The 12,563-nt window shown below is 46.9% G+C and overlaps 1 protein-coding gene across 1 annotated transcript in view; it reads right to left on the bottom strand.

Annotated features, from left to right (window-relative positions):
* LOC311328364 (uncharacterized protein) overlaps positions 1-12,563 on the bottom strand; it is a gene marked incomplete at its 3' end in the record, with an annotated part of 61,044 nt that overhangs the window by 9,932 nt on the left and 38,549 nt on the right. Inside the window, exons 5-6 of the mRNA XM_084462343.1 lie at positions 4,299-4,472; positions 3,497-3,543 (exon numbers count right to left, since the gene is read on the bottom strand). Coding sequence (XP_084318469.1) covers positions 3,497-3,543; positions 4,299-4,472 — 221 coding nt within the window. The remainder of the gene's footprint in view (positions 1-3,496; positions 3,544-4,298; positions 4,473-12,563) is intronic.

Raw genomic sequence — 12,563 nt, 5'->3', positions numbered from 1 at the left:
AGTGCAATCTCTGCTGTGCTTTCTAGAGGATGCTCTTGGTGTTGAGAGACCATGTGAGGGTGTCTGAGATGTGTGTGCTGAGGAATCTCAAGCCATCAACAATATCAACAGATGTCCCATTGATGGAGATGGGAGTGTGATTCCCCCTGTTCTCTCTGAAGTCAACAATGGTTTCCTTTGTCTTAGGGACATTTATGGAGAGGTTGTTGTCATGGCACCACAGTGTTAGATCTTCCACTTCCCTTCTATAGGCCTCCTCGTCATTGTGGCTCATTAGTCCAACTAACTACTGTGGTAGTTCCCTCTCACAACTAATGATCCTGCATACAGACACACTGGTACAAAACACACTCCTCTCCTCTCCTCTTTCCCCTGACACCAATTCACCTGCACACACATGCGCACACACACACACACACACACACACACCAGTGTTAATTTCGTTGATGAGAACTATGACGAAAACTATTCGTCAACGACATTTTTTGGGTTATCGTCACGAGACGATAACTAAATAAAAATGAATGTATGATGACAAAAACTATGACTATATCTATTCACATTTTCGTCAACAAATAAAAACTAGACTAAAATGGTTATGGAGGGACGTATGGGAAAAGTTCAAATCAGAATGTCGAGGTTCGGGATGTGCGCAGTTGGATCATGGATGTATTAATAGAACGAGTTGGATGCAACCTACAGGTAGCCTGTGTGTATTTAGCCTACATTTGAATAGTACCGTTGCTACACCGGCCGGCGGGAAGTCAACTAACAGCATACGACTGCTGCGCCTGAACTGTTCAGTAAATTACCACAGTTCAGAAATGTCTTTGTCAACGTTCGCACACACCGGGAGAAAGAGGAGAGCAGACATCTGGATAAACTTCATATTTGATGCAAAGGAAAACAAAACCATTTGTAAACCGTGTGGGGTGAAATTACTGGCAAAAATACAACAAACTTAATATAAAGCGACATTTGGAGAACAGTCATCCCGAAATTCACGAGAAGGTAAGCACCCCCCACCCCCGGCTAACGTTACTGTATTAGCTAAACCCAAGCTGGTGTGTTTCTGAAATACTTCAAATACAATACAAGCTAAAAGAAACCAGTGTTTCACGTAGGTTTGTGGCGGGGGAGAACTGAAGTGTCTGATCATTGCAACGCTAACGTTAGTGGCTAGCTAATGTTAGGCACAGGTTAGCTAGCAACAAGTGGGGCTATGCTTGTGGCGGCTGGCGGGGGTATCTAGCGTTAGCTAGTCTGGGTAAGCTAGCTAAGCAACTACTGCTGCTGTCTAATGTTATACTGTAGCTAGATGGATAAGACACTAACAGTTAGCTACCTGGCTACATAGCCCCTCTCCTCCGGTGTGACGTTAGCTAGCCTGTGCCTGATGTTAGCTAGCCTGACTAGCCAAATAGTGCTGACATGATAATGTTATAGCTTGCTATATCAGGCACAAACACAGTTAGCATCAGACTGGGGGAGAGGAATGCTTCATTATGAAACTGTCTGACAGAAGCAGCCACGCTTGTCAGTCTGCCCCAGGGCAGCTGTGGCTACAGATGTATCTTACCACCACCGGTATGACTGTGTCTGAATGAATACTGGACTCTGTAAAGCGCTCTGGGTTTCATGAAGGGCGCTATATGAATCCAACTTGATTGATTGATTGAACTAAGCCTGTTAAATTTGAGTTGTCTAAATCTATGGTAGATTTTGTCGACTAAAATCGTAATGATATTTAGTCAACTAAAACTAGACTAAAACTAAAACAAGTCAGATGACTAAAATATGACTAAAACTAAATGGCATTTTAGTCAAAAGACTATGACTAAAACAAAATCATAATTGGCTGTCAAAATTAACACTGACACACACACACACACACACACACACATCTTTCTCTCACACACACTTCCCAGGTTCTACACACATAAACATGCCCAAATCACCCTCTCTCCCCCCCTCTCTCTCTCTCTCTCTCTCTGTCTTTGTCTTTAAACATGAATATACATGAATTGACTTTGGACCAGGTCAGACGTAAACCCAAGGACAAGCAGAGACATTCTAAAAAGACGCCTGTGGGAATCAGACCCAAGTCTGGGTACAGAGAGAGAGACTGTGGAGACAATAAATGATCATTAAGTCATATTAGTGACAACTTTACACTTCACTACCCTACATTATCACCCCCAACTACACACACACACACACACACACACACACACACACACACACACACACACACACACACACACACACACACACGCTTCCCTATCTAGTTCATGACCTATGGAAAGGACAGGCCCTCTCCCCAAGTCAGGAGAGCCAAGGGGGGAGGCTTCTTCACCTTGTAGCCCAACTTAACTCACATTCCTCCTTCCCTTCGTCTGAAACACTTAAAGACACAAACACACCAAAACAGACAAGGAAGCTGTGACCTATAACCTCAAGAGACCATCCTGACCCCACAAGCTCACAGTCTGTTTCTCTCCAGGGACCAGGATGGTCTAACAAGGTTCCAGACTTTAGCAATAATGACAGCTCTGAGTCCCACTGCACTGTGAACTCTTCTGCCATGGATGACAAACAGTCACCAGCACAACCACACTGACATGCAGTGTAGGCCAATCATCAATAAACCCCTTTCCAACAAATACACAGAAAATACAAGCACACATACAACAGCAGCTAGAACTCTCAATTCTAACCAGGCATGAGCTAATTCACACACAGAGTCATCTTGAGTACTCAAATCCTTTGATTCTGGGTTTGATAGAAACACGTTTTGGAGGGTGAACCTAAAGACACTGTGATTGATGACTGTCCAGGATAAAATGTTTTGGGTAATCCATGAATGTTAAATGTAGATATATATTTTTACAGTTTTTCTTATTTTAATCTTGCTTTATCAATTATTTGTTTCATTTCATATTTGGGAGGAGGCACTGCCTCCCTTGGCTACTCGCACCACACGCCACTGAAAAGCACTGTTATGGAAACATGAGCACCATTAGAAGAGTGAGATTATCACCAACTTCCTCAGAACAAATGAGCAGAGTATTAACATCATTCCATCCACCTGTTCTCTATGGATACCAACAACAGCATCAGAGGATCCAACACTGATACCAAAGCTTAGTGGGAGCAGATCCCCGTCATTACCACTTAAGAGGGCTCTAAAAACCTCTCCTCTCACCGGATTCTGATCAGGGACTGGACATGACGTGGTGCTGATCCAACAATTATGAGTGTGTGTGTGTGTGTGTGTGTGTGTGTGTGTGTGCATATGTATGTGCGTGTGTGTGTGTGTGTGCATATGTACCCATCACTATGAATATAGTTCAAGTGTAAGCAGCTCTTAGGTGTTTGAACAGTTGTGACAGATTGTATTGTATTTTGTATGACCCCTGTTTTCTAGGCCCAAGTAGATAATGGTGGTGAACTCAGCTTCAGTTAAGACACATGAATAATCAATGTCAATACTCACATTTTCCAAGTCCAGGTCTGATCCTGATCTCTCCACCATGATCCACACTGTAGGAATAAGCAGAGGAATGATGAGGATGATGCAATGAGACGTCACCAGTTTTGGGCTTTATGTGTTTGTTAGTTACAGGTAGATTGCAGGATTATGTAAAAACTACCAGACCTATGTTCCCGTGGAAGGGTGACTGTAGCATGAGCCAAGGAAGAACCCATTCAATTAGAGAGAGCGGATCTGAATCACAGGGAGGATCCAAATTCATTGAAAAATCATTTTTCACTTTTGTTGACCACGACAGAGAGACCAGACCAGCACCTACGGGTACTTTGCCATGTTTAATACATCCATGGCTGTTTATCCCTGTATTTGCTGCGGGTATTAGGACCAAAATAATTGAATCATGGCATGAAGGCAAAGATCAACTGCTTTGAATTAGCTAGTTATGCTCATAGCTAGCCAGATGACTGCTGTCGGTCCTGTCATATGTAGCTATCTAGGTATCTGAAATACATCAGAGAGCAGAGCTGAAGAGCACCTGTTGGACCAACCCCAGCTGATGCACCACCAGTATATTGTTGACATTTGTCTCCTCTAGGTTCTCTAATGCTACTGCACATGCTGACAACATGCATCATGGGTGGAGGTCTGCACTCTCAAAGTGCCCTTCTGGTTATAGGGTGATTTGTGTCTGTTCTGTCAAGAGACTCGTAGGCTGTGAAGGTTGAGACCATCTAGTTCAGAGAGGGGGGCTACATAAGAGACACTGGGTGATTTTCTTCCACTTGATTTAAAACTCTCTCCTTACTTGAGTGTCTCCAGTCTCCAGTGTGGATCCTCCAGTCCAGCAGAGAGCAGCTTCACTCCTGAGTCTCCTGGGTGATTGAAGCTCAGATCCAGCTCTCTCAGGTGGGCGGGGTTTGACCTCATAGCTGAGGCTAGAGAGACACAGCCTTCCTCTGTGACCATGCAGCCCGACAGACTGTAGAAACACATCGATACAAACACATTACCACCCTCTGCTGGTGAAAAGAGAGAGTTGAAGGATTATATTCCATCTTCCTACAGACAAATATTTGAACATTGGATCTGCCCTGGTTCACACATTGTCAGATTCTTGAATACAAAGTGATATTTTTTGGTCAGTCAATATTTTTGATATGCTTTCTCTTCCTTGTAACCCATGCTAAATAAGAATGCTCTGAGACTCCAGGTTTATTATAGAAATGGAAAAGCCTGGTCTCTGTAGTACTGAGACGTTCCAATCCAACCAATGAAACTCCTCATGAGAGTTCAGGTAGGTTTACACTGTAGTTTATCTGTAGTTACTGTAGTTTAGCTGTTTCTAGTGGGAACATCCAGCTGATCATCTGCTATGATTATAACAGTTCATAATATCTCCCATCATGTCACTGATAAGAGTCTCATTCCAAAGATGAGAAACTCTGGTTTAAAAAGCTCTGGCAGCATTTCCCTGTTAGTCTGCATCCATTCAGTCTGTAGGGAGATGATGATGATGATGATGATGAAGATCACCAAACTGGTCCATTTGCAATGAACACATGATGTATAAGGAGAGATGTCGTGTCTATGCAGTCCCCTGGAGCAGACAGGTTCAGAGGCAGGGTTCTGAAGGAGTGTGCTGTACAGCTGGGAGTCCAGCTCACCCAGCTATTCCAGCTGGTTTAAACACAGGCTTTGTCTCAGCAGCTTCCCACCATCATCCCCTCATGCCAAGACTATGAACGATGGACCCTGAATCAGACCCATGGATAATGGACAGTGGATCATGGATCATCTCAATCCAGCTCACCCAGAATCTCCAGCCTGTCCCTTTTCCCTTGACTACCCTGCAACCTATCACCCCCGACCACACACACACACACACACACACACACACACACACACACACACACACACACACACACACACACACACACACTATAACTGATACTTAAACAATGTTACACAAACACACCAGTACTTTAACAATGTTATTATTATCAAGGGATATGATAGGCTGTTTCTGAGCCAGGGAGAGCACATTTGGAGTTTGTCTGTTAAATAATTGTCTGTTCAAAGTTATCTTTAGAGTGCATTACACGAACGCCAGACTGGCAAAAATATACCCAGAGACTGATGACACTTGTAATCGGTGACTTTATTTACCCCCTGTGAGAGGCTGTTTCTGAGCCAGGGAGGGAACACGCTTGGGGTTTCTAACAGCACAGCTAATGCTCAGCCGATAGCACCAAGCTAAAGCAGAATGGAAACCTGACGCGAGGTTATGTTCCAACAAAGGTCCCCCCTCCATGTCGATAGTCAAACTTTAGCTTTCAGTCACGTAACGTTTAGTTACCTTCAGCTTGCCATCTGTGGCCTTGTAGCTCTAACATTGATAGGCTAGCTAACATTAGTTAGTACTAAACCTTTTGAATCATACGATATCAACATATCATGCAGCTATGAAATTATCTAAAACTCAGCTTGCTAGCAAGTAGGGATGGGCAGTACTCGTTGTTGACGTCAGTACTCGAGTAACCATGGCGAGTAATTGTTTCACTATGAAAAAAAAGAAGCTTTGTTATTCATGCACCTGCGCACTGTGTTTCTGGCTACCTGCGTGAGGCTACTCACATCAGTCACAACATGTCTGCTGCTCGTAAAAGTACAGTCTGGAAATACTTTGAGAAAGAAGGGGAAAACAGTGTGCAGTGCAAAATCTGCAATGTGAAACTTGCTTATCATAAGCAAACCAGCTGAATGCTCAACCACATGCGGTTAAAGCACAACGAAACAACAAAAGCCGGGGGGCGGCAGTGCGCCGAGAGGCAGAGCACCGTGCCTTCCCTCACCCCGGAGGAGGAGAAGGCCCTATCGATCATCGGCCTCACAGCCTCCCAAGGCATCACTGGTGGCCTTGATTTGGAGTCTGGAGAGGGCCCCTCCAACATCCAGCCCTCAGCTGAATCACCCCAAGCCTCCCAGTCCTCTGGAGAGGAGACCCCAGCGCAGTCAGACTGCTCCACCCCGTCGACACGCTCTCGGAGTCGATACGTTCAGTTACAACCAGTTCTATTAGCCTCGCGTCTCTCCTCGGAGAGGAGGGCCTGGTATCTATTAGCCTCGCGTCTCTCCTCGTAGAGGAGGGCCTGGTATCTATTAGCATCGCGTCTCTCCTCGTAGAGGAGGGCCTGGTATCTATTAGCCTCGCGTCTCTCCTCGTAGAGGAGGGCCTGGTATCTATTAGCCTCGCGTCTCTCCTCGGGGAGGAGGGCCTGGTATCTATTAGCCTCGCGTCTCTCCTCGGGGAGGAGGGCCTGGTATCTATTAGCCTCGCGTCTCTCCTCGGGGAGGAGGGCCTGGTATCTATTAGCCTCGCGTCTCTCCTCGTAGAGGAGGGCCTGGTATCTATTAGCATCGCGTCTCTCCTCGTAGAGGAGGGCCTGGTATCTATTAGCCTCGCGTCTCTCCTCGTAGAGGAGGGCCTGGTATCTATTAGCCTCGCGTCTCTCCTCGGGGAGGAGGGCCTGGTATCTATTAGCCTCGCGTCTCTCCTCGGGGAGGAGGGCCTGGTATCTATTAGCCTCGCGTCTCTCCTCGGGGAGGAGGGCCTGGTATCTATTAGCCTCGCGTCTCTCCTCGTAGAGGAGGGCCTGGTATCTATTAGCCTCGCGTCTCTCCTCGGGGAGGAGGGCCTGGTATCTATTAGCCTCGCGTCTCTCCTCGTAGAGGAGGGCCTGGTATCTATTAGCCTCGCGTCTCTCCTCGGGGAGGAGGGCCTGGTATCTATTAGCCTCGCGTCTCTCCTCGGGGAGGAGGGCCTGGTATCTATTAGCCTCGCGTCTCTCCTCGGGGAGGAGGGCCTGGTATCTATTAGCCTCGCGTCTCTCCTCGGGGAGGAGGGCCTGGTATCTATTAGCCTCGCGTCTCTCCTCGGGGAGGAGGGCCTGGTATCTATTAGCCTCGCGTCTCTCCTCGGGGAGGAGGGCCTGGTATCTATTAGCCTCGCGTCTCTCCTCGGGGAGGAGGGCCTGGTATCTATTAGCCTCGCGTCTCTCCTCGTAGAGGAGGGCCTGGTATCTATTTACTTCACTGCCTTAAGCCCGCCCCATCATCCGGCTCGAGCCTGTAGAGCCCGCCTCCAACATCCGCTTGCTTTATTTTTCCTTAACCGGTAGTTCTCCTCGCATCTTCTTTTACAATCTTCGTCGGTGTGATGCCTGGTGATGCCATTGCGAATGTTATCTACTCGAAACTTCACCATGGGCAGCCTACAGTAAAAACATTACAACAACTGGTCTTCTTCCGGTCCAGACCGGATGATTATGCGATGCGTCATCGCGCTTCCGCTCTAGACCGGTGAAACAACACCGAGCGAGAAAGACCCCAGACTGTCTAGAGCTCGCGAGTCAATTTCCAAATATCAATACATTTCACCTGCTATCCAAATATCTGTTTTTTGTCATTGACGGCATTTGTCCACATTTGAACCGTAGTCAACCGTACTGTCTACCGATAGAGGGCGCTAGAGCGCTGTAGCCCAGTACTGCTTCCTCTTGGTTTGCACTCTGCCGGCCTCCGCGACGACACCACCAACACCATGGATGACCAACACATGACGAAAACAAACATGAGCGGCCAAAAACTCACTCGCACTCTCAATGGCCAGCATGTTTGGGAACATTTACATCTGCGAGAGCAGCTTCTCAACAATGAAGCACATCAAGTCAAAAGAGAGAAACAGGCTGACAGATGAAACTCTGTTCCAGCTCATGCAGATTGATGCACAAACATTGACATTGAGTCCATTGTACGTCAGCAGGAGAGGCCGCAAGTATCTCATTAACACAGAACTTTATACTGATTCACCTGTGGGTGAAGGTTAATGGCTTTTGAGATGAATGCATGCTTATTGGAAACACGTCATGGTATGAGATGGCAGAGTAAAAATGCACTATGAACATGAATATTAGTTGGTGCACTTAGTGTCAGCGTTAACATTTGTACATCATTTTTGAGACACCGTTGCACTGAAATAATGGTAGACTATATATACCACTCAGGAGTGGGAATGTTTTGTGCAGAGTTCATTAAATGAATAGAAGCATTAGCCTAGGTCCTACTAAATCCATTTATATATGAAAAATTGAAAGTCCATCCAATAAACTTTGATTACCGGCATATATTTAGTTATTTTCATTAATGTAGTAACTATAATTGGCTAATTGAGTGATGGGGTTACAATATCCCACTGGTAGAAGTGCATGATTACAACCTGGCCCTCGGGTAGTGAGGATAAAACATGTGTCTCTCTCTCTATAATCAAAGTTGCCCATGCCTGCTCTAGGTTGTGCTCAGACGGTCCTCCATGCCTGCTCTAGGTTGTGCTCAGACGGTCCTCCATGCCTGCTCTAGGTTGTCCTCAGACGGTCCTCCATGCCTGCTCTAGGTTGTCCTCAGACGGTCCTCCATGCCTGCTCTAGGTTGTCCTCAGACGGTCCTCCATGCCTGCTCTAGGTTGTCCTCAGACGGTCCTCCATGCCTGCTCTAGGTTGTCCTCAGACGGTCCTCCATGCCTGCTCTAGGTTGTCCTCAGACGGTCCTCCATGCCTGCTCTAGGTTGTCCTCAGACGGTCCTCCATGCCTGCTCTAGGTTGTCCTCAGACGGTCCTCCATGCCTGCTCTAGGTTGTCCTCAGACGGTCCTCCATGCCTGCTCTAGGTTGTCCTCAGACGGTCCTCCATGCCTGCTCTAGGTTGTCCTCAGACGGTCCTCCATGCCTGCTCTAGGTTGTCCTCAGACGGTCCTCCATGCCTGCTCTAGGTTGTCCTCAGACGGTCCTCCATGCCTGCTCTAGGTTGTCCTCAGACGGTCCTCCATGCCTGCTCTAGGTTGTCCTCAGACGGTCCTCCATGCCTGCTCTAGGTTGTCCTCAGACGGTCCTCCATGCCTGCTCTAGGTTGTCCTCAGACGGTCCTCCATGCCCCAGAGCGTTCCAATGTGCTCCGTCTAGATCAGAGCGCTTCTTGTCTGACCTGTAGCTTGTCTATGTGTTCAAACACAAACTACCTTTGGGAGAGGTGGACAAGTAGACTACATAAAGGCCTCATTTTAAGATGAATGAATTCAATCTTCAGCCGGCCACATGATGTTGGGAATGTTTGCTTCACTCGCAGCCACATGTTACAGTATGTCCGTGTATGCCCAATCCTAGATGCACAACACGTAGCTAAAGTAGGCTACTAAGCTGTAGGAGCAAACAGACAAACGTAGGCGATTTATACCTTCCGAAGAGGATTGCCTTCCTCACGTGGACCTCACCAACAAGCACATGCACCTCCGTCTCCGAGAAGTTCCTCTTTTTCCCTCTTCGTTCCATGTTTCATGTCCCGCCTGGGTGCTCCACGCTACCTTTTTAAGCCGGTTCCTTCCGGGAAACCACGTTTGGCCACTCATGGTTTTGACCATATATGGTTGGATTAGGGCGTGGAGGGGGCGGAACACGGGGCGCGTGCGCGTACGCTCTCTTCCCCGCCGGTCTCGGATTTCCCGTGCAGAAAAGGGCATACGACATTTTTGATAGATCCGAAAAGCGTGTAAATATTCTCGTCGTACGCTACATTTCGCATTTTCCGCGTTTTCGTCGTACGCCCTCTTTTACACCTGAATTTACACGCTCTTTGATAAATGAGGCCCCTGGTCTATGTCCCTGAGGATGGACGTGGCCTTTTCCATACTTAGAAGATGGAGGAAGTCCTCTAGACACCTGTTTCTAGAGAAACAGCCTGGTTTTCTCACTTTCCAATTCATTAATATCAGCCGTTTGGCTGCGAGGCATGCAAGGACAATAATTTTTTGATGTTTGACGTTTTGTATGTATTGTTTGACAGACAGACAGACAAGTGAAAGCATTACCGTCCTCGCCCACAGGAATGGCAGAGGTAAAAATGATGATAATTAACACTTTTCTAACTATATGAGCCATTATTACATTATGAGCCGTTATGAGCGGCCCCAGTAAGGCTCATAATGTAATTACATTAGTATTTAGTAATATTACACTATGAGCTCTTATTACATTATGCGCAAATCAGTTAGAACGTTATGAGCGCATGGTTTTATTACATTATGAGCTGAGTATTACATTATGAACTTTTGTTAGTTTATAATGTAATAAGTTATTACATTATGAGCCGTTATTAAATTATGAGCCTTTATTACATTATGAGTTGCTACACAATTACAAGGAGCTACAATTGTATTGTAAGATTTGTATTGTAATACAAATGTATTAATAGTAAGTGAGCTGTCATCTCTGCTGTAGAGAATGTGGAACCAGGTTATATTTACTCTGCAGACCTGGGTGTTATTGGTATGGATCTGCATAATGCTGTGTCATGCATATATTGTTGACACTGAGGACACTAAACTAACACAACTAACACCAACTAGAGAGACTAGCGTTGCACAGCCCAGATAGGAGAAGGTCAAAGGTGATGATGATGGCGGCGCTACGCCCGACAGCAGCAAGCCACGCACTCCAATTCCTGGCGTTTCATGTTAATCTGTTCGTTTTACTATGTCAAAGTATCTTGCAATCAAACCTGATCATTTACAGTTATGATCGGAGAGCGCTTTTTGACATCCGTGCCTCAATGGAGGAAAACCTCGTTTGGTGCGAGGATCAACAAACACAGGCGAACCACCTATTGCCTACCTTTGTTATTCCTTTCGGGCCCTGGAGTAACGTTAACTTTACTGACCGACGGATTCACCGGAGAGGTGAGGTAGACGGCGAGGACATCGTGCGGGTAGAGCGGTGAAACTTTCTCCAAAGACAATCCATCTGATCTGTCCCCCCGGTCCTCAATCCATCTGATCTGTCCCCCCGGTCCTCAATCCATCTGATCTGTCCCCCCGGTCCTCAATCCATCTGATCTGTCCCCCCGGTCCTCAATCCATCTGTCACCCCCCATTCCCATCCAGCCCCGAACCCAGCGTTTGCCGGCAAGAACACCTACCTCGTCTGCGAGTGAAGTTACGGTGAAAGTCGGGCTTCTCAATGCCAGATCGGTTAAGGAGAAAACATCCGTTCTGTCTGAGTTAATTTCCAAACAACAACTGTAATTCTTCGCAATCACGGAATCATGGCAAGTCCCTGGGGATTATTCTTCTCTCAATGAACTGTGCCCCGCTGGCTGGAGTTACCACAGCAACCCAAGACGCGGAAAGACTGGAGGGGGCGTGGCCTTCATGCACAAGGACAAATACAGCTGTTCTGTGTTGAACTGCCTCACATACTCCAGTTTTGAAGCTCTTCTGGTAAAAGTGGGCATGTCTGACCCCCTCCTGGTTCTGACCATCTACCGCCCAACGGACAGCAAGTCTTTCAAAGAGAGTAAGAATTTTACAACTCAATTCTCAGACCTCCTCAGTGAAATCATTCCCAGCCATGACAGAGTGCTGATCTTGGGAGACTTCAACATCCACGTTGATAATCCCACAAGGAGCTTTGAGGGAGAATTTATGGACCTGATAGACTCTTTTGGTCTCACCCAACATGTTTCCGTCCCAACCCATAAAAAAGGTCACACCTTAGATCTTGTCCTCTCTGTCAATCTCCCTGTCAGCAATGTGGAAACCATGACAGCCCATACTGACTGTGACCATTATGCTGTGGTGTTTCAATCCTCTCTGTCTCAGCCCTCCACTAACATCCAATGTCCTGCACGCCTCTCACGGTTTATCAGCGCCCAGACACCTGCTAAGTTTTCCTCTGCTTTTGCTGCCGCCCAAAACACCAGGGCAGGTGAGGTGCTGTCATCAGACCCAGAGGAGCTAATGTCCGTGTTCAACTCCACCTGCCGTTCTGTTCTGGACTCTATTGCCCCTCTCAAGATGAAAGAGCCCAAACCCAAGGCTGTGGCTTGGCTAAATGAGACCACCAGAGCAGAGAGGAGAGCATGGAGACAGGCTGAGCGGAGGTGGAAGAAAGATGGCCTGCAGGTCTCTCTCAAAATACTGAGGGACAGAAAGAAGAGCTACCACAGGGTGGTTAAAGCAGAGAGAG

This window comes from Borostomias antarcticus, assembly GCF_949987555.1.
Source record: "Borostomias antarcticus genome assembly, contig: scaffold_248, whole genome shotgun sequence".
Lineage (NCBI taxonomy): Eukaryota > Metazoa > Chordata > Actinopteri > Stomiiformes > Stomiidae > Borostomias > Borostomias antarcticus.
This window is presented reverse-complemented; position numbering and strand designations above follow the sequence as displayed.